Genomic DNA, 23,554 nt, shown 5'->3' on the forward strand with positions numbered 1-23,554 from the left:
ATTTTTCGAGTCCATTTTCGTTCTAAGAAAATTCTCATTTCAAATAATCGAAACTACATATCGTACACAGCATATTATCTCAGTGTGAAAGCCGGCTAAGTGTGTCTCCTTTTTTTTTATCTCGTACCACGCAACGAAAATGATACTGTCGAGAGACAGCGAGACGATAGCGTTTTATCTTTTTCTGCTAATGGCGGACTCGTGCATGCTTCACGTGCGCTTCACTCACTCTTCACAAATAAAAATATTCACTGTATAAAATAGAATATACATATTTACTCCATTTTGCAGAATGATTTTTTCATTCTACAACAAAAAGTGGGAGAATTCACTCCTATAAGTGAAAAGTCACTCTAACTCGAGTGATTCGATCAATCACTCAATTTTTCGAGTCCATTTTCGTTCTAAGAAAATTCTCATTTCAAATAATCGAAACTACATATCGTACATAGCATATTATCTCAGTGTGAAAGCCGGCTAAGTGTGTCTCCTTTTTTCTTATCTCGTACCACGTAACGAAAATGATACTGTCGAGAGACAGCGAGACGATAGCGTTTTATCTTTTTCTGCTAATGGCGGACTCGTGCATGCTTCACGTGCGCTTCACTCACTCTTCACAAATAAAAATATTCACTCTATGAAATAGAGTATACATATTTACTCCATTTTGCAGAATGATTTTTTCATTCTACAACAAAAAGTGGGAGAATTCACTCCTATAAGTGAAAAGTCACTCTAACTCGAGTGATTCGATCAATCACTCAATTTTTCGAGTCCATTTTCGTTCTAAGAAAATTCTCACTTCAAATAATCGAAACTACATATCGTACATAGCATATTATCTCAGTGTGAAAGCCGCCTAAGTCTGTCTCCTCTTTTCTTATCTCGTACCACGCAACGAAAATGATACTGTCGAGAGACAGCGAGACGATAGCGTTTTTTCTTTTTCTGTTAATGGCGGACTCATGCATGCTTCACGTGCGCTTCACTCACTCTTCACAAATAAAAATATTCACTCTATGAAATAGAGTATACATATTTACTTCATTTTGCAGAATGATTTTTTCATTCTACAACAAAAAGTGGGAGAATTCACTCCTATAAGTGAAAAGTCACTCTAACTCGAGTGATTCGATCAATCACTCAATTTTTCGAGTCCATTTTCGTTCTAAGAAAATTCTCATTTCAAATAATCGAAACTACATATCGTACACAGCATATTATCTCAGTGTGAAAGCCGGCTAAGTGTGTCTCCTTTTTTTTTATCTCGTACCACGCAACGAAAATGATACTGTCGAGAGACAGCGAGACGATAGCGTTTTATCTTTTTCTGCTAATGGCGGACTCGTGCATGCTTCACGTGCGCTTCACTCACTCTTCACAAATAAAAATATTCACTGTATAAAATAGAATATACATATTTACTCCATTTTGCAGAATGATTTTTTCATTCTACAACAAAAAGTGGGAGAATTCACTCCTATAAGTGAAAAGTCACTCTAACTCGAGTGATTCGATCAATCACTCAATTTTTCGAGTCCATTTTCGTTCTAAGAAAATTCTCATTTCAAATAATCGAAACTACATATCGTACATAGCATATTATCTCAGTGTGAAAGCCGGCTAAGTGTGTCTCCTTTTTTCTTATCTCGTACCACGTAACGAAAATGATACTGTCGAGAGACAGCGAGACGATAGCGTTTTATCTTTTTCTGCTAATGGCGGACTCGTGCATGCTTCACGTGCGCTTCACTCACTCTTCACAAATAAAAATATTCACTCTATGAAATAGAGTATACATATTTACTCCATTTTGCAGAATGATTTTTTCATTCTACAACAAAAAGTGGGAGAATTCACTCCTATAAGTGAAAAGTCACTCTAACTCGAGTGATTCGATCAATCACTCAATTTTTCGAGTCCATTTTCGTTCTAAGAAAATTCTCACTTCAAATAATCGAAACTACATATCGTACATAGCATATTATCTCAGTGTGAAAGCCGCCTAAGTCTGTCTCCTCTTTTCTTATCTCGTACCACGCAACGAAAATGATACTGTCGAGAGACAGCGAGACGATAGCGTTTTTTCTTTTTCTGTTAATGGCGGACTCATGCATGCTTCACGTGCGCTTCACTCACTCTTCACAAATAAAAATATTCACTCTATGAAATAGAGTATACATATTTACTTCATTTTGCAGAATGATTTTTTCATTCTACAACAAAAAGTGGGAGAATTCACTCCTATAAGTGAAAAGTCACTCTAACTCGAGTGATTCGATCAATCACTCAATTTTTCGAGTCCATTTTCGTTCTAAGAAAATTCTCATTTCAAATAATCGAAACTACATATCGTACACAGCATATTATCTCAGTGTGAAAGCCGGCTAAGTGTGTCTCCTTTTTTCTTATCTCGTACCACGCAACGAAAATGATACTGTCGAGAGACAGCGAGACGATAGCGTTTTATCTTTTTCTGCTAATGGCGGACTCGTGCATGCTTCACGTGCGCTTCACTCACTCTTCACAAATAAAAATATTCACTGTATAAAATAGAATATACATATTTACTCCATTTTGCAGAATGATTTTTTCATTCTACAACAAAAAGTGGGAGAATTCACTCCTATAAGTGAAAAGTCACTCTAACTCGAGTGATTCGATCAATCACTCAATTTTTCGAGTCCATTTTCGTTCTAAGAAAATTCTCATTTCAAATAATCGAAACTACATATCGTACATAGCATATTATCTCAGTGTGAAAGCCGGCTAAGTGTGTCTCCTTTTTTCTTATCTTGTACCACGCAACGAAAATGATACTGTCGAGAGACAGCGAGACGATAGCGTTTTATCTTTTTCTGCTAATGGCGGACTCGTGCATGCTTCACGTGCGCTTCACTCACTCTTCACAAATAAAAATATTCACTCTATGAAATAGAGTATACATATTTACTCCATTTTGCAGTATGATTTTTTCATTCTACAACAAAAAATGAGAGAATTCACTCCTATGAGTGAAAAGTTACTCTAACTCGAGTGATTCGATCAGTCACTCAATTTTTCGAGTCCATTTTTGTTCTAAGAAATTTAGAGAGTGGAGATTGTTTTCCCCTAATTGAATATATATTGTAATCGTAAAAAAGAGAGGTTTATGTTAGATGATTTTATATGTAAGATTCCCCGACTTCGGATTACGATCTTTCCGCTATACTTTCTTGAATTCTAAATTCCAAGTTCACGATGCGATTATGCGACTTTTAGCAAATATATTATTTGTTACTATTAAGGGCGACTATATCGTCATGTGCACTTGAATGTATGCATATGTAGACTCGACATGATTTTATGTTACCTTTTTTTTTATATTTTTACTCTCTTTTATTACTCATAAGAAGCAAACTAATCGATGATTACCAATAAGAACTACAGAATTATGTATAAAAAATAAACAGAAAAATTAAAATATTGAGACGATTACTAAAACAATTATAAATGAATAAAAAAAGTGTCGGGTGAGGAGAGCGGGGGGAAAATAAGTTTTTCGTAAATATATCAAGAAATGTTTTCTCGAGTAAAATATTTACGATTTGATAAAAATCGATCCAATAATATTATCTATACTCTACGAAAAAATGATCTCAGTTTTTCCTACTTTCATTATTGAATGAGATTATTAACTTGAAGATCACTAAATACTAAAAATAAATAACACATTATAGTAAGTATAATAAACATGTCATTATCGACACTGTTATGTCGATGCAAATATGCAAATGTCGAGATATATTTAACGAGTGATTGTGAGCTAAAAATGCCTTCATGCAGCACGTCTAACACGACTACTGATGAATATTTTCGTTGTGACATTTTCCTTTTTACTATTTATTATCAGATGCTTTTTTCCTTCTACTATCTACAATCTACATAGTATCAGATGCACAGATCGAATTTATCGAATGGAATATATATAGGTTGTCAAAAAATTTCAATATCGAAATCTTGTACTAGAAAAGCGAAGAATTAATCAAGATCTACGGGTAATTTCTTATCGTTTTCTAAGTAGAGTTCAAAGTTCAGCCAATTATAAGTTGCAATTGAATCGTTCGCTCATTTCTGCTACAATGATTTTATAATTTTATACGATACCTAGTATATCAGAAAAAAACATGATTAATATCATTTGATAAATGACTCGGCAAAGAATTGGGACGATACACTGCGCATATTGATTTTTGTTCCCACAGTTTTTACACAGCATCTGATGCGATTCACACGCGAAATTGTCACGGAATGTCTTTTTTTGCATATAATTTATAGTGAATTCCATACAATATAACAACTAAAATAGAATCTTATTCAGAAAAAACTTGTAGACAAAGTTGACGCGAAGTTTTATAATTTAAATCAAGTTTTACACGAATAAGTCCCCAGGAGAAGAAGACTTTCTCTCCGAGAAAGATTTGCGCAAAATGGCAATATTGATTGATTGCGTTCTTTTGGATACGCTCTTGATATTCTCGTCACTTTTCGCGACACCTTACTTATGGCTAAAGTGGAAACACTCTTATTGACAAAGACGTGGTGTACGCGCATTATCTGCACATTGGTTCTTCGGTCATTTTAAGGATGCGATACTTATGCGTAAATCAGCGGGAATGGTCCTCGGTGAGCTGCGTCGGCAAGCCACGGATGAGGATGACATAATCGGAATTTACATCCTACATAAGCCGTACCTACTCGTGAGAAATCCGGAACTGATCAAGCAAATTATGATCAAGGACTTTCACTTGTTCCCAAATCATCATTTCGACGGCAGAAGCAATTCCGACAAAGTTAGCAATTGGAGTCTCTTCATTATCAAGAATCCCGAATGGAGGCAATTAAGGTAAACGATTTGCGTAAATGTATAGATTCAACATACTTAATTATTTTATTCCGCTGATTCATTTGTTTTAAATTATTCTTATTTTATTATTTCGTTTTCGAACATAATTATCAAGAGACTTTGCTTCGGGATAAAAATGTCACCGGTGTTTACGAGCGGTAAACTGAAAAATCTCTTCTTGCTCATGCAAGAGGCTAGAGGGTATTGATGAGGGAATCTGCGTGATCAGTTCGCCGATGACTTCTTTAGAAAGTGAGATACTGTTCACTTGTTTCACGAAACAGTTGTTGGACGAAACAGTGCGTGATTCTGCGTCCACACGAAATGACATCGTATGGCGGTCTGTAAATAAATCAAAGATATGCATGATAATGCGTAGATAGAATTTTTTTCTTTAGGAACATTGATGAATATTTACCCCGTTTGCGTTACCGAACCGCCACCGGCTTCGATAAGTCTCCTGAACTGATCGTGTTTATCCTCGGAGACCATTAGCAGTGCCACCATATTGGAAAACTGGCCGTTCAGTTCCTTCTGTAATCTCACCCGCCTCTTATAAGCTGCGGCCGCAATCGCTTGCTCGATTTTGCCGTTAGGTTCTGGAATCGTATTTTCGCTTTTCGGATTGCCCCATTCTATATTTTTCTTCCTAAAATTTGTATACATTTGAGAATAGAGAATATGAGTAGAATTGACAAAAAGTTGCATACGACAAATATAGAGAATTTGTTTCATCCTGATGATTTTTGATCAAGAGAAACTTAATATACTCAAAATTAGCATTTTATTTAAAGATTTAAAAAACCGTAGTTGTCTAAATTTTATCTTGTTCAATAGATTTTAATTTTTATCATTAAAAATATCCCTATTTTTAAGTTTGACATAATGTTTTACGTTGTGTTTGATAAAGTATCCGATGAGTTTCTGGTTTCGGGGGGTGTCGGGAAGAACAGCGCATAGAATCCACGCGCACTCACTCTGGTCCGAGCCGCACTTTGCAAATATTCTCACTCAAACGTATTTCGATGATCGATTTCCGATTGATAAAGTCCTTGTGGTCATCGAGAACCTTGAGAACACCGGGAGATTGATCACTAGATCCGATCCGAATCGCAAAACCGAATTCCGAGAGCTTTGTAGACTTTTCTAAAGGCAACGTGCGTTACGAAAGACCAGTACTCACAGAATGATCGAGAATCACCGGAAGGGTTGATATCGACGCAGGAGCGCGGAAAAGATCCTGAGAGCGTGCTTATGATTGGATGATAGCATGGCGCGATGCTGATTAGATTGATAGGACAGGCTTCGGGATTGGGTTGAGATCGCGTACAAGAGAGAAAAGGAAGAGAGTGAGAACACTAAAAGAGAAGGACCAGAGTGAGTGAGATGATGTTGAGGAGATTGCGCAAAAGTCGCGAGATTTTCTGAACACGTTGAATAACGTTTTTTCGCGTCTTGAAAATGTCTGCATTGATAGACACGATATCTACTTTGTTTTGCAATAAATGATTATCTACTTCAATTTTCAATTCACATTTGTTGAAAAAAATGGATTCTTAGTTGATCGAAAAATATATTATTAATATATTAAATATAATATAATATATCTAACAAATATACTAAAGTCGAGAAATCTGCCTTCTTGTTCACAGTCACGTAAATATGAGGTATGTAAGAGCCATTTTCCGGCAGCTATGCTACCGAGCATCTTCTCATTTCTAGAGAGCCTATACATAAGAGATGCGTGGCGCCATTATCATATTTTGAATCCGTCGACACATCTGCGCCGAGATCCTGTATTACTTGTTCATACACTATCTTATCCTGTTAAAATACATTGACGTATAATGATTGCAATATATTAGATTAGAACTAACTACATATCTCCTCGAAAATGTTATACCTTTATACCCGAGAGCATAAAACGTCGTGTCATTGGTAGTGGATGTTCAGTAATATCTTTGTCAGTATGTTCTTCGATCATATCACTATAAATATTTCCACTTGTTTGTTTATCTAAAGTTAGCTGTAAATATAAACAGTGTAAGCAGTATAACATATATTAATGCTACAATATGCCAATAAATTATTAAAAATTATTAAACTACAATTCTAAAATTTTAATTTTTCTCAAATCGAATTTTTTCATTAAATTTCATTTCAAATTTAATTTCATTTACATATTATTTTGCTTTATTATAAAACAAATGTGTTTGTGTCGCGAAAATGAGAATATTAGGTTTTTTTTATTTTTTATTTTTTAGAAACTGTTTAGTACAGTGTATGACGTTTTTCATCGCAAAAGGATATTTTTTGAAATTCTGAACGAAAAGTATAAAGCGACGAGTAAATACAACGAGAAATATTATTTACGAGACTAAAAATTTAAATAACTTTAATTTGTATAGCAAAAAATTCTATGGAGAGATTTGAAGAGAGTGGATTATCTAATTTTAAACAATTGATTTTGACAATTATTTTTAACAAAACTTTATTAACGAAATCTTAATTTCTCTTCAATTATTCCTATATGAAATTGAATTTGTCGAGATTCTGCTTGTTTCAATTACCTATAATCCGCTGGTGGAATCTGTTCGATTTCTGTTCGTGGTAAAGATTGTAAAAATTGTTCTACATTATCGAATTAGGTGATTCACTCTGTCTATTAAGTACTCTCGATGTAAAATATTTGAAAACTATATTGTATATATTTTATAGAGGATATTGTATATATTTTATAGAAGATAAAATGCGCACGCACGCACGCACGCACACATGTCTCATATGAATGGTCCGTTTTAGCATTAAGTATATTTAGTATATTAAAGTGCGCGCGCTCGCTCTCGCGCGCACACACACACACACACACACAAACGCCCACACGCATCTTTATTATTTATTAAATTTATTATTTATTATTATATTTTATTTTATATTATATTGTGAACAAAGCTCTTAGCATTAATGAGAACTTTTGCTGAAAAAGATTAATAGTTTCCTTGTAAGTTATATTTCTTATGTTGATAATAATAGGCACTGAGAAAAAAAAGATTCATCAATCTTCTAAGAAAAAAGCATCAACCGAAGATGAACTGAGTAATCTATGTATGTATTAGTTTACATGTATATAGAACAAATATTTAAAACATTATTACTAAATTTATATATGTAACAGATATTCCAACGCCCCCTACAACTTATATACAAAATAAAGAAGGAAACTCTATGCGAAAAATACCAAGTGAAACTTCAGATGTAAACAATATCAAAAAATGGTTACTTGAAAGAAATGAACGATCTGTGGAAGCAGAAAGTAAGAATTTGTAGATTTTTTATTATATTTTATACATTTTGTATTTCTTATTCTTATGCTTTCAACAGGCGTATCAGGACCTTCACAACTTTATAAAACGAATAAAGAAAAAACTCTAAACGATATTGAAAATAAAAAAGGTTATAATGAATTATGTTGTAGTAAGTATATTACGATCAAATTTTAAATAATTTGTATTATACTAAAAATGATTAATTTTCTTTATTTTTTCCTTAATAGAAGCTTGTAGAAGCAGCATTCACAAAATGATACGAATGCTGTTTACAATCGAACAATTATTTTTAGACGTAAATCCGAATTCCTGAAATAATACTATTAATTTTTTACCTATTGCAACGCCTGAAAGATTACAGGAGTTCAATAAATTGATAACCAGAAGATTCCATAGCTTCATTGCAATATGTAAGTACTAGTTACTTGTTTATCATATAAATTTCGTAAAAATATAAATAGTTTGATGCACAAAAAATGTATGCAAAAATAGAATATTTACACATTTTGTATATTCTCGTTCTTAAATTTTTTTCTGTTTCTAGAAATACAAATCATTAGTTTTACAAAAAGTATATGGAACTTCTAAATCATTTTCTATATGAAATTATGAATTGTAATATTATGATTACATTATAATAATGTAATCATAAGAATTAATAATTATTAAATTATAAAAATTAATACATTTTTTACAGGAAAAATTAATTTGAACTGTCGGAGGGAAGAATCCAAAACAGCACATAAGAAATGCGTTAAAACTTACGGTCACTGACGAACTGGCCTATAAGCTGTCTTGGACTGGACAGAAAAATACGATTGAGACGAAATCTATGAAGTTTGTAGACGTCATTATCGGTATAATTTTAAATTTTCTATGTTACTATTAATTGTGCAGAGTTTGACATTATATATATATTTTTTTCCAAAATTAATATTCATGCATATTACAATATTTTTTTTAAGTTGCTTTTATTGAAATTATTATTTCGAGTAAATGCCAAATAAATTTCTTTTCCATGTTAAAATATATAAAAAAATATACTGCAATATAATAAAATGTTGAAAAATAAAATCTTTTTTGCATTATTTTTCTTACAATTACAATTATTTTATATTTTAATTATCATATTATAATATTATATTTTTAAATCTTTATTACTTTGGTAAATATAATAATTTATACCGTTAAATTTCTAGTCTCATCAATGTTTCCTATATACTTATAATGTTTAAGAAACAATTGTAATCTTTTTAAATATATATAATTTAAATATACCATATATTTTTTTAGTTTTTTGATAAACTCTTCAAGTATAATGTAATTTTTTCCAAATAATATAACTATGTTAAGCAGTGGTATCAACGCAGAGTACTAAAAAGAATATAATATATTATAAAACATTTATAAATTGTCATTTATATTGTCTTATTTATTTAAAATTTATTAATATAATCCTCATCTATCAATGGAAAAAATATTTCTTCTCATTCTATTCAAACTATCATGAAAAGCTGGTTACAGCATGCTGGAAATCGCATAAATCAAGCTGCAAAACGACATGAAAAAGAGATGAGACATAACATGTGAAAACGGATGAAGAATTGGGTTTTTTTAACTTTTTTTATTTATTACATGAAAAACTTGGTTTTTCATTACTTTTTTTATTTATTTAAGTAAATACTGTTTGTTTATTTCTTGTGTAAATAAATTAAAAAAATTTCCATCTTTTATATTTATTATATCATATTTTATTTTATTTTTATATTAAGTATAACAACTACATTAAGTATATAGAACTACTTTTTATAATGTGATAAAAATAGTGCCAAAATGTAATTTTTTAAATTTTAATAAGTAATATTTGTTTTAGTTTTGTTTATATTATAAAATATTTTTATTTTTAAATTTTATTATGATGCTATAGCTTTTTATTTTATAAGAAATATAGACATATGTAGAAATGTAGACTACACATTTACACACACACACGCACGCACGCACGCACGCACGCACGCACGCACGCACGCACGCACGCACGCACGCACAAAATGTCATAACTTTCTATAATAAAATTGAATACTTAACATATGTACGTGTCTTTTTTTAGATTAGTAAAATATAGAAAGAATTATATTATATATTTTATCACACATTTGACATCCATTGGATGTTAAATTCAAGAATTCATTAAGATATCATTTATATGATATCATTATTTTGTCTAAAATCGACGCATTAGTCAACTATATGATATCATTATGTAATCTTCTAGATAGCATTAGACGATGTCAGCTTTCAAATATGAACTCTTCTTTTTTACAACATATTGCTCACTAATCTTCTTCCTTATCTTCGGATATGCCTACTCTTTTGCGATTGATTTCTTCAACGGTTCCCATATCTCAATTGTAAGTCTACCACGAGAACAGATGGTCTACTAATCCTACTGTGTATTCTACTGATTATTAATTATAAAAGAACAATCAAGAATCCGCTAAGAACAATCTTCAAGAAAAGATTACGATTCTTAGGAGAAAAACATTTTTAATTAATTTGTTTGAATTTGTGATATGTTGTAGTTCTTGTGTCTTTAATCAAAGCAGAAAACTTATATAACCATTTCACGAATGTACAGAAAATGTCGGAATTCCTTAATATTGCGAAAAATGCGCATTTTCGAAAAAGATATTCACTTTTTGTACCCGTTCAAAAACTGGCCATAAAAGTTTTCTGCTAACATAACTTAAGAATTTTGATCAAAGACACAAAAACTAGAACATATTACAAATTCAAACAAGTTTCTGACTGAAAACGTTTTTCTCATGAGAATCATGGCCCTTTCAGCGTAAAGTGTCTAGCGTGTTAGTGATACAGATACATCATGCTGATCAGTTTTATATTGATTGTCATAATAATAAAACTATTCTGGATATACGCTAGGTTAGTATAAAAAAAATGTGATAAAATTAAGAATTAAAATAATAGTTGTTAACTTTTTTAAATTTAATTAATTAATTTTGATTTATTAATTAAATATGTATTTAATAATTGCAGCTATATCGAATCTTATTCCGAGACCTATTAAATCTTTAATTATTTTTATTAGCGTTTGCAATTATAGATATTTTAACTGCAAAATTTAGATTAAGTAATTCTTATCACTTTATATTCACATTTATATATATATATATGTATATATATATATGTATATATATATATATATATATATATATATATATACTATAAAATACTATATATATAGATATATATTCAGTGCTTATAAAATATATATTTATACTCTATTGTTACTCTCTATCGCTCAGATATAAACTAAGCTATTGGAAACAACGCGGCGTTGAATCTCTCACGAGCAATTTAATCTTCGGTAATTTCAAAAATGCCGTGCTCTTTCGTACTGCACCAGGATGGCACATCGGTCAACTGTATAAAGCAGCCCGTACGGACGCGCCCTTCATCGGCTTTTACATTTTCCACAAACCGTGCCTGTTATTGCGCGATCCAGACATTATAAAGCAATTTATGATCCGCGATTTTCATAATTTCTGCGATCGCCATTTTGCCGGTTCCAAACAAAGGGACAGTATCGGTATGAAGAATTTATTTGGTCTGAACAATCCGATCTGGAAATACGTGCGAACCAAGTTCACGCCCACGTTAACCATAAGCAAGCTAAAACGGATGTTCCCGCTGATGATGGAGATCGGAGATCCAATGATGGATTATCTCAAACATTATCCTGCGGATCACGACGATGTGAAGCTGGTGGATGCCCAAGAACTCAGTTACAAGTATACTACCGATTTATTCGCTTCGATTGCACTCGGTACCAAGATGGACACCTTCCATTATCCGAATGAGGAATTCTCAACTGAAGGTATCCCCTTTGAATTTAACAATATATATTATATTAAAAATTCTAATTAATAGCAAAAGCGGACCAAATCAAATAAAGTTAATATTGTTTATCATGTGATACGTACTAAGTATAAAAACAATTCCTATCGTAACATTGTCAGTTATATGATATTACGAAAAAAAATGGAAATTCTATTAAATAATATTATGTTATGGATACCAAAAAAAATTACGATATGTGTGTGTGTGTGTGTGTGTGTGTGTAGTTTATTTAAATTTATAATTTAATTTTAATAAATAAAATAGTAAAAAATATACAAAATGTTTTAAAACTTTAAAAAACTAAACTAATTGGATTAACAAATTTTTGATAAATTATTATTTATTTAATCCATTCTTACTTTGACATCTATATCATCGACTGAAATTCTAATAGCGATGAAAAATTCTTAACATTCATTTAATTGTAATAACTTGAGAATGTTTTTAGTTTACAAATTCTTTCACGGATTTAGAAGAATGGTCGCCCTTATTACGGTGTTCTTCATGCCTGAACTGATAGACCTGATTGGTACGAGAATTCTTGTAAACACTTCTTTTGTAGCAAAAGTCTTCTGGAACGCTATGAAAAATCGTGAAAAAACCGGTGAGAAACGAGGTGATTTTATCGACTTTCTGCTCCAGTTAAAGCATAGCAAGCAGAATCCCGATTATAGTAAGTAGCTTTGAATCGCGATTTATTTTATTACCACGTTTTTGTCTGAAAATATTCGAACGTCTTATTATAAAAAAGTCAAAATTGCGTCGATGTACTTTTTATATTGTTTGATAATCCTGAGATTTATAATTTTAACAATATTTTATTATCGTTATAAATTTTCTATTGTAATATTTGTATGTGATTTATCATCTCTACGTTTTAATATGTTTCTACATGACATCTTAATTCTTCGTATAATATTTATGTATGATATTTTCATTTAACGTTTATAATATTAAAGTTCATTAATAAAATTTATTAATAAAGTTCATTAACAAAGAAATCGCGTAAATGAAATAATGAAAATAATGAGTGATAAAAAATAATAAATACTAAATATTTACCACAGAATTTGAGGGTGAAAATTTATTATATCAGTCTGGTATTTTCTTGTCGGGCTTTGAGTCGAGTGCTAGTTGCATATCCTTCACCCTATTGGAACTGGCGAAACATTCCACGTATCAGAAACTGGCCAGACAGGATATTAACCGGGCAATCGACAAGCACGGCTGGACATACGAAGCGTTCCAGGACATGAAGTATCTGGATCAGACGATAGCCGAGAGTCTAAGATTACATCCGCCACTATCCACAATCGATAGATGTACTCGTGAAGATTACAAGGTAAATTTAAAAGTTGATTAAAATTTCAAAAATCTGATGAAAATTTCGCAAAATATTTAATCCGATCCGGAATATGTCATAATTTGATTTGAATAACGTCGAATGAAGAGTTCTCAAAAAGTTCTTAATCGTTCTAATTTTTTCTGAAGAACATGAAAAGTTTTGAACGATCTAATAATCTTTCACATAAAAAATTTTTATGTACTTGAAAATTTTCGATATATTGAAAACTTGAACGGAAAATTATAACTAAAATAGTTTTGTTCCTTATAAAATTTACTGTCATAAAAATAAAATGCTTGTCCATTAATGAGTATAATTAAATATTAATAAAAATATAAAATTTCAGATTCCTAACACCGATATTGTTATCGAGAAAGGTACGCCGATATACATCTCTTTATACGGACTCGGAGCTGATCCCAGATTCTGGAACGAACCCGAAGTATACAACCCCGATAGATTCAATAAAAATAATCATGTCACTGACGCCTACATGCCATTCGGAATTGGTTATAGGATGTGCATAGGTAGATATGATAATGTAGATGTAGAGTATATAATAGGTTATTCTAAAAATATACACTTTCTTGCAAAAGATCAAAAATAATATGCAAAGAAATTTAAAAAATATTTTAATAATATAAAAACCAATAATATTAATAATAAAAACTGAAAAAAATCAACGTGTCATCAAAATGTTATCAAAGTTGATATTAAAGCATATGAAGAGTTCTAATATTCTAATACAATTATAAGACTCTATCACAAACATGGTGTATCTAGACTGAATGTTAAGGAGTGGGGGCCCAAGGTGCTTGTAGAAAAGTATGTCCTTTTCTACAAGCATTCTTACCCCCACTCCTTAACTAAAGGCAAACACTCGGTCTAGATATACTAAATCTATAGGACCTATTCTGTAACTTTTAACGATATCGTTATCATTGTGCAACTAAAACATCGAAAAATAGCTGCGCAATTGTATCTAACGACATCGTAAAAGGTTATAGAATAAGCTTCTTAATGTAACAAACAAAATAAAAATGGGTAACAAAAGAGCCAGTTGCGGTAATTAGAGCGCATAAATTTTTTATTTAAATAACTTTAAATCATAGAGAAAATGTACGTTTGAATCTCTTTTTCGGAAATTAAAAATCGGTAAATTAAGCAAAAATAAAATTTATTATTTATTTGCGTTGAAGATGATCCGAAGAAGGGACCGAAACGTACGCCTTTCTATGATTTAAAGCTATATAAATAAAAAATTTATGCGCCCTAATTACCGCGATTGATTCTTAATGCCTTTTTTTATCTTGTTTGTTCTACTCATCTTCTTGATGATGTAAGTTGCTGCCGTTATTGCCAAAAAATATATGCTCATGACTAATTATTTCGGCTAAGTAAAAACATTACATAATCGGACTAATTATATAATACAATAGATCCATTTACTAAATCAAAATATAACCGGTGAAAAAATAATTCAAGATAAGGAAATAAAAAAAATTTGAACACACATGATCAATTGATTGTGTTATTTTCAAAAAAAATATATAAGCTTGGATGTTTTATTATTATTTTAGTATAATGACATGTTGTTTCTTTCAAAATTTATTTTTTTATTTTTTATAAGATTTTTTAGAGACGAAATTAAATAAGAAACACTCAGTTGAATTTTGATTCGATATTTTCTATATCTGATAAGACACGAAAATTATCGTTGGGATTATGATTTTATAACCGTTTTATTATTGAAATCAATCTTTTATCGATTCACAGGAATGAAAGTGGGTCAATTACACGCTAAAGTTGTTTTGGCATTGCTTCTGCGTGATTACGAGATGTGGCAAACTAAAGATAACGAGAGTTTTCTGAATCCACGATCAACTTTTACAGCCGCGGGTAATGGAATTAATTTGCACTTCAAAAGAATCATAACACGTGCGTCAAATTAAATAATTCTTTGTTTAAGTTAAAAATAAGAAATGCAAGGTAATAATCGATAAGAATGGCAAGATGAATCAGATTTGTTCTCACAAAAGTACAAACTATACGAGCTTGTGTAATGAAACATGATTTCCTAAAAAATATCCGTAAAAATACATATATATATGTCATGTAAAACATTTTTTGGAACCGATTTTTTACCGATTTTTAATTTCCAAAGAAGAGATTCAAACGTACATATTTTTGTATGATTTTTTGGATGTCTCGGATCAATCTCTAAAGATGTCATACAATTTCAACGATAGAAAACAAAATATTTTTTAGAATAATTGATTTTTATTATAATTTTATAATACATGTTTGTCATATCTATAAATGATCGGGGAAATATGTGGCTATTTTATTGGAACATTTTTCGAACGTTTAGTTATCTAAACAACTTTTTAATAAATAAGTATTTAATTATTATTATTGCGAATAAGTTATGTTTGTTAAACAAAGTATTTTTTGCTAATCTGCTCTCTAAATTTCTTAGAGTGAAATTTAACTCCAAACGAGTGAATATCCACTTCAAGCGATAGTGGAAAATTTTAATGAGAACCTCTACTACTAGAGTATTGTGCTATTATATTTATGATGCGCACGTTCCTGTGACTAGCAGGGGAGGACGCGACTTTAGGATTACCGAATTGAAAAAGGCTTTTATAGTGTAGTACTCTATTAGAAAAATACTTGAGCAAAGGGATAGAGCGCAATACTCAGCCATTTCTAAGAAAATGATTTAAACAATATGGTTTTCCATATATCTGGCTCCGTTATATCAATTACTGAAAAGGCGGTGTAGCTCGGGCATTAAGCGCGTGACTATCACGCATCCAACCCGGGTTCAATTCTTGTCCTGACGTCATCATTCCAATATGGCCGCGGCGACTACTCAGGAGCCTTAATGTATGGTCACAGGTGGCTATAATTTTTGCATGGAAGTCTGATTAAATTTGCTGCCAATCTGCGCGCATGCTGTTAGCATTTTGCTATCTGGGGTGTTACTCTGACTATTACGAATTTTAGATATCGACATGCAGTTTACTGCTATATTATTAGACGTGGATGACGGATTTCCAGCTATCCTTTTTCTAAGTCCACGGTCTTTCAACCTTCGAGGGACACGTCCCGTAGATGAAGAGCATCGATGTAAAAGTTCTCCATTGACTTTTGATTTTAAGATTTACTAACTTGCTATGCGGCGTTTTCCTTTTATCAATAATGACAGCTTTATTCTCTATTTATGATTAATTATTTATTTATTTGTTTTAATTGCAACTTAGAATTTTCCAACACTATGTAAAAGTTATCCATTAATTATGTTTTGCGCTGAACAAAGTCTCAGAAAAGACCAAAACGTTATTCGCGATTATTATTATTATATATAATTTTTCAAATAAATTCTATTGCGCCCTACATATTTCTATTGCTGCCTAATTTCCTATTATAATTACGTTTTCTTTTTGCTATTATTTCGGAGCTTAATTAATCAATTTATTGTTACATTATTACAATCAATGTTACGATTAATTTTTATTATTAAAAATATATGATTTCAAATAGCTGTTTTTAGATTAAAATAATCTTTAATATTTGATACCAAATGTTGAGTTTCCATCAAAAAATCGATTTGTCAATTTACTTCTGAATCTGTTTGTTTTTCTTCAGGTTTGTGAGATGGAAATTCGATTTCTTCTTTTTCAATATTTTGTTCCTGGAAAAATATATAAATAAATATTTTTATACGAAAAACGATGCAATATAAGCAAATCATCAGTCACGCAGATTGCTTATATTAGTTTTGTTTTTTATACTAACTTTTTGATTTATAATTTTCAATGGTTTAATAGATGATAAATTTGAAATTTTTTCGAAAATTGATATATATGCATTTTGCATATAATTTTGTTGTTGGTCTCGAATTTTTCCTCTTACGTTGTCTTTTTCCACTTCAGGTAAAACAAAATTATAGATCATATCCATTATCAATTCCTTCTCTGCCAACTTATCCACACTATGAAAATATGACTGTGTTTTATATATGTTGCTTTTTAATGTTACACTTATTTATATTTCTATCGGTTACCAATCTTGTTTATCTAAGGCATGTTTTGATATGTCATCCACTTTATCGTTAAATTGTAAGACTTGTTTTTTAGCTGTTTTATCGGATATCCAATCAATGCCTTCTCTTATAATGTCTTCCAAGTAAGCTTCTATCGAATCCTGATTTACTTTTATAATTTGTTTAAACATTTCATCGAATTCTCGTCGTCGATTACGTTCCAATTGGCGCCTACCAGCTTCAGCAGCTTCCCTCATACATCTTTCTCTTTCGGCAAGTAAAGCAAAAGCATGAGCTCTACGTTCGTCCTCTAATCTCACCAGTTTCTGAAGACGATAAAAGAGATAATCGAACAAATTATTTCAATATGAAATTAGAAAACTTACTTTGCTAAGAAAATCTAATGTTCCACAGATTGTTTTTCCATCCAAAGAATTGAGAATCTCACATAACCGATCTTCCTGTATCGACTGATCGTTTTGTAGTTGTAACTCGATCATACATATTTTTTCGCGGTGCTTCTGTTCATCCTGCTGTTCGAGCGTTTGAGTCGAATGTAATTCTTCGATTAATTCTCTGTATCTATCGTATCCTTTGTACATCTATAAAATGTAAAAAAAATTCTATTTTTCTTATTTTATATTAATAGCATAGTTATAGAAAAAATTTTAATATATCTGTTTAAGTGAATATGATAATTTTATGTGATGTACTTTACCAAACATTGTATTGCTCTGTTTTTAACCAACTTCTGAATAAACGTAGCAGATTCTTCCCATTGTTTCTGTTTATTATTCCATATACTCAATCTGCGTGGTGTAACGGGCAAAACCGACTGTTTGTAGTCACGCTTTATTAATCTTGGAATTACATCTATGGATTTAACATTCATTCGGATGGCTTTTAGATCGGAATAAAGTTGCTTCAATTTTTCATCCGTCCATCTAGTTTCTCGTATACAGATATCTATCGGTTTAGACTTGTGATTAATCACTTTCGGTTTTTCGATAGTTGGTAACCAGTTGAGCGTTGTATTTTCCTTTTCTCCTTTAAACAATAATATAATACGGAATTGAATAATACTGGATAAATTTAATACATGGACCGTTTATTATGAAAGTGGTGTGAGTCCTTTTTTTAAAAAAATGAGATATGACATAATTTATGCTTAATGTAGTGTAAACTTTTTGTTTATAACTAGTTAGTATTTAATATCTTAAAAAATGCCAATGCTTTGTTCAATTTAAAATTGGCCGGTAAAAGAAATTGCATAACCATTGATTATGAAAGTGGTGTAAGTCCAATTTCCATCACGATGCCAGGCCTATTACATACGAAAAATATAAGGATATGCAGCAGCTATTACCTTATATACCTCCTGTGCATCATGAATATTTCAAAACACTGCCACATGAAGAGCATAAATAATTAATAATACCAATATCTTGTGTTAAGTTTAACAATATATAAATATAATTAACGTTCAAAATAAAAAATACTAATTCTATTTTATTTCTTGTTATTATTTATAAACAAAATTGGATTAATATGAAATATATTTTAAGTGATATTTGTTATTTCAAAATTGAAATTAAATGATATTTACAATTGACTAATTATGAAAGTGGTGTAAGTCCATTTGCAGCCTGGAAATATATATTATTTTAGTTAAATTCGCCTAAAAGAAATTTATATAATCAAATTACATATTGATAAATTAGTACAAACATTCCCAGACTTCACATAATTAACCTATATTTTTTAATTGTCAGATCTGCTAACATTTAATTTTCTCGAAACAAAAGAAAATGGACTTGCACCACTTTCAAAATAAACGGTCCACATATTAGGATGCATATATTAAGATATTTTACATAAAGTGTTATAATATGTTTTCTTTGAAACTTGACATCGTATAAAAAATATTTCAGACAAAATTTATAGAGAGAGAGAGAGCGAGTTCTGAAAAAGAAAAAATTGATAATCCTGAATTTTAACTAAGATCATTTTTCAAGATCATGTAACAATCAACTTAGTTTTTTAAAATGGAAGAACCCTAATTTGGTAATTATTTACTATAGCGGACTCATTGTCAGCTCTAATGACATTAACCTTGATATATGTTGTCAAGGCATACTCGTGAATAACTTTTTCTTATAACTTAATTAGTGGTTATTGTTTATTAAAAAGTTATTAACAAATAAAGTTTGAAAAATAAAAGGATAAAACGATGATGTAAAATTAAAATTTGGTTTGTGTTACGTTGTATAACTCAAACCAAATTTTCAGAAATAGGTTTGGGTTAAGTTATATCTTCCGGAAGTGGAGCCCCCCCGTAGGGAAGAGGGCGGTACTCACTGCGTTACGCATACATTTTCTCATCCACACAACAATTCTGGGCTGGGCCTTGCTTTGCGTTGTAAAATATATGCATGGACACAGTGGGTTCCGCTCCCCTCCCCCCCCTATGGAGGGTTCCACTTCCGGAAGATATAACCTAACCCAAATCTATTTCTGATTTAAAACTAAAATTTGGTTCGTGAGTTACGTTATATAACTCAAACCAAATTTTCGTTTCGAATCTAATTTTAATTTTAAATATCTTAAAAATTATAAGAGATCGCCGATTAAGTTATAAGGAAAAGTTACTCAGGATGTGAAGGTCAACGTCATTAGAGCTGGGTCCGCTATAATAAATAATTGCCCCTATAATTTTTTTTTTTATATAAATCGGTTTCTTGCAAAATGTTTAGTGCAAAAAGTTATAAGCATATAGAATAGCAAAAAATAGAATAGTTTATCAGATATTTTATATTTAATTTGACACAATTTAACATAAACTGTAAAATATCTCGTAAAATATTCATTTTTGCTTCCTTATAGAGGCAGTTTTGTTTTCATGACAAAATTTTTTTTTAGTTTTCTATGGCAACGTGTTTAGAATGTTCCAAAACGTCGAAAAATCATATTCCTAAAAAATGTCTGTATGTGTGCGTGTATGTGTGTACGCAATATATTGTACAACCTCTAACTTTCATAATTTTTGAGATATCGGACTAAATTTTTTTTTATATGGATAGAATGGATCAAAGGGGTCTTTCTAGTTTGACGCTCTGAGAAAAAAGCAATTTTTGGGAAGTTTTTTAAAGAAAAGTATGAAACATAATAATTCCAAACTTTCCACGTTTATTAAATAACATTTCAAGTATATCCTGAAAATAAAAATATTTGTTTGTTTCGGAGGTTATGGTAGTCCAACCAGGGTGTCTAAAAAAAAATTATTATTTATGGCGGACATGATTCCAGCCGTTGTAGTAATACGAAATAAAAAAACCAAAAAGATTCTTAATCTGTATGAATGTGGCTATTGCGTGAAGTAAAATAAAAAAAATATTGAGAAATAAAAAAATGGCAGCGTCTCAAAAAAAAATTTCATTTTGCACCAAAAAATTGGTTAGTTTTGTAAGTTGCAAAATTTGAATTATGTAAATACCGATTTAATTCTAGTTCACACGATAATCACACTGATACAGATTAAGAATCTTTTTGGTTTTTTTGGTAATTATTCAGAATCACAGGTCCATCTGCAAATTGGCAGCAAATTGTTTTGATAACTTTTTATACTTAGAGAATAATGTAAATAACAATTTCTAATTCGAGGGAGACCTAAGAGAAGTTATGATATAGACCAAAGTTATAAAGAGTTTTACAATTTTCCACGCAAAGCGAGGTTTCCACCCAAAGCGAGGTTCAACGCAAACCTATGTGTCTAGTTTTCTGATAGCGGAGCCCCCCCGCTGGAGGGGGGTGGGCGGAACATACTGCCTCCACGCATATACTTTTTAATGCGAAGTGAAATTCTACATGGGTTTATAACTTTCCACGCGAAGCGAGATCAACTCAACTCAAACCTTAGTATTGACAAGTGCTGTTTTATATAATTTTTGTTTGGTAAATATGCATAAAGTAGAACATTGTAAACCCATGTGGAATCTCACTTTGCATTAAAAAGTATATGCGTAAAAGCAGTATGTTCCGCCTCCTCTCCCCCTCCCTGCGAGGGTGCTCCATTATCAAAAAACTAGACATATAGGTTTGCGTTGAACCTTTGGGTGGAAACCTTGCTTTGCGTAGAAAGTTGTAAAACCTTTTATAACTTTGATCTGTTTTTTTTGGGCCTCCCCCGACTAAAATGGTTATTTGTATTTTCTAAATATAAAAAGTCCGTAAAAAAATTTGCAGCTCATTTGCAGGTGGAGCCATGATTCTGAATAATTACCGTTTTTTTATTTCAGAAAACTATAACGGCTGAAATCATATCCGCCATTTTTTTTAAATATCCTAGTTGGACTAGCATAACTCCGAAACAAACAAATATTTTTATTTGAAAAAATTTCAGGATATACTTGAAATGTTACTTAATAAACGTAGAAAGTTTGGAGTTAATATGTTTTACACTTTCTTTTAAAAAAATTCGCAAATATCGCCTTTTTTTCAGAGCAAACTAGGAAGATCCCTTAAAAGATGTGTGGTATTGAATTGAGTGAGAATCGAGTAAAAGGTTCATTTTTCATAAAATTTTTAATTTTTTGAGAAATGTCTGTACACATTGTAACTTTTGCAAATTTTGAAATATCAGGTTTAATTTTTTTACATAGATAAAGTATTATTAAAAGATGGTTGCTAATGAATTTGGTGAGAATCGATGAAAGGGTTTATTTTTTATAAAATTTTGAATTTTTTGAGAAATGTCTGTACACGCTGTAATTTTCGGAAAATTTGAGATATCGGATTAAATTTTTTTACATGAATAGACTATTATTAAAGGATGGTTGGTATTGAATTTGGTGAGTATCGGTGAGAGGGTTCATTTTTTATAAAATTTTGTATTTTTTGAGACTGGAAAGAAAATGTGAAAACCCTGTATTATGTTTCCGTGCAACGATATTATAGCGCTCATTGCGCTAAAAGTGAAGATGATTTCCAGAACGACGTGCAAAAGTGTTTTGGTCAACAATGGAATATTAGAATTAAGACAGCTATCAAGTCGTTAGAGTGTATAACGGCATTAACTCCGTTCTTTTAAATTGTTTATCAATGTTTCTCGTGTTATCTTCTTGTTATAATAAAGTTAATTAAATGATTCTTAAATGAGTTTTTATATTTCTAAAAATGTATAATCTATAACGTAAATGTATAAGCTATAACGATTATATAAAAATAAAAAAAATGTGTAAATTAGAAAATAGTATATCGCTTCTTTATCTTTTTATTTTGCTCACAAAGCTTTTTCTATGAGAAAGCAAAAATTGAAAAATCCGCATGCTTAAAGGAGCTTAAGTTTTGTGAGATAAAATGATGAAGAAGCAATGTTTTAGTATCATATTGTAACGTTATAACCTTTGACGCTAAATATTGCGAGAAATAGATATGTATTAAAAAATTAGGATGGTTTCATTTAAAAAAACTAGGTTCACATGACTTTGAAAAATGATCTTAGTAAAATTCAAAATTATTAACTTCTTTTCTTTCTCAAAGCCCTATAAATTTTGTCTGAAACATTTTTTTATATGATGTCAATTTCGGAGAAAACATGTCGTAACACTGTGTAAAACACCCTATATATGAAAATTAAAATTACTATAACCGATTATATACTCACGCTCGGCATAGCTTTCACTTAAAAACTGCTTCTCCAACTTTTCAAATTGTCTTTGAGAGCGTTTGCCATAACGCATTTGCAGCTCATATAAGTCGGATTTGAAACCAATATGCTCCTCGGATTTGTGAGATTGTTGACTGTCGCAATATTTTCTATATAATTTTCGCAGATTTCGTTTAAGATTATGCCTGATAGTTTTGACTTGGTCGTCTCGATGTTTCCTTAGTTTGACCTGGAGTCTATTGAAACGATTTTTCACTTCCTTTTTATATTGCGACTCACGATTTTGTAAAAGATTCCTCATCAAATTTAATCGCAAATCTATTATGAATTGGATCAGTACTCTGCGTTGATACCACTGCTT

At 30.8% G+C, this 23,554-nt stretch overlaps 2 protein-coding genes and 2 long non-coding RNA genes across 8 annotated transcripts; 2 read left to right on the forward strand and 2 right to left on the reverse strand.

Annotated features, from left to right (window-relative positions):
- Positions 1-3,981: 3,981 nt before the first annotated feature.
- Positions 3,982-6,057, reverse strand: LOC138936596 (uncharacterized). The gene is made up of 3 exons (XR_011447397.1): positions 5,780-6,057; positions 5,304-5,534; positions 3,982-5,227 (listed from the first exon to the last, which is right to left on the reverse strand). It is a non-coding gene; the product is annotated as an uncharacterized lncRNA (long non-coding RNA).
- LOC138936598 (uncharacterized) lies at positions 4,175-8,354 on the forward strand. The gene is made up of 4 exons (XR_011447399.1): positions 4,175-4,885; positions 7,919-7,990; positions 8,061-8,198; positions 8,267-8,354. It is a non-coding gene; the product is annotated as an uncharacterized lncRNA (long non-coding RNA).
- Positions 8,355-10,627: 2,273 nt separating this feature from the next.
- LOC138936592 (cytochrome P450 6k1-like) lies at positions 10,628-18,324 on the forward strand. Of its 5 annotated transcripts, none has more exons than XR_011447394.1 (9): positions 10,628-10,664; positions 11,059-11,154; positions 11,538-12,109; positions 12,581-12,805; positions 13,200-13,474; positions 13,824-14,004; positions 15,254-15,415; positions 15,957-16,381; positions 16,490-18,324. XR_011447394.1 is itself a non-coding variant. In XM_070302134.1 (8 exons), exons 2-8 carry the CDS (start codon positions 11,096-11,098, stop codon positions 15,959-15,961), a joined length of 1,479 nt encoding a protein of 492 aa, XP_070158235.1. In that variant the 5' UTR covers positions 10,628-10,664; positions 11,059-11,095; the 3' UTR covers positions 15,962-18,323. The 5 variants fall into 5 exon arrangements, 3 of the variants coding, with proteins under 3 accessions (XP_070158235.1, XP_070158236.1, XP_070158234.1); XR_011447395.1 differs by having other exon boundaries at positions 15,957-16,369; XM_070302134.1 differs by having other exon boundaries at positions 15,957-18,323.
- LOC138936483 (cilia- and flagella-associated protein 91-like) lies at positions 17,097-23,514 on the reverse strand. Its single transcript, XM_070301909.1, has 6 exons — positions 23,191-23,514; positions 18,247-18,575; positions 17,915-18,130; positions 17,550-17,854; positions 17,282-17,477; positions 17,097-17,177 (listed from the first exon to the last, which is right to left on the reverse strand). Exons 1-6 carry the CDS (start codon positions 23,492-23,494, stop codon positions 17,097-17,099), a joined length of 1,431 nt encoding a protein of 476 aa, XP_070158010.1. The 5' UTR covers positions 23,495-23,514.
- Between the last annotated feature and the right edge of the window lie 40 nt (positions 23,515-23,554).

The sequence above is a fragment of the Polyergus mexicanus genome, unplaced genomic scaffold, assembly GCF_030449975.1.
Source record: "Polyergus mexicanus isolate NDT 795.1 unplaced genomic scaffold, iyPolMexi1.0 SCAF_9, whole genome shotgun sequence".
Classification (NCBI taxonomy): domain Eukaryota; kingdom Metazoa; phylum Arthropoda; class Insecta; order Hymenoptera; family Formicidae; genus Polyergus; species Polyergus mexicanus.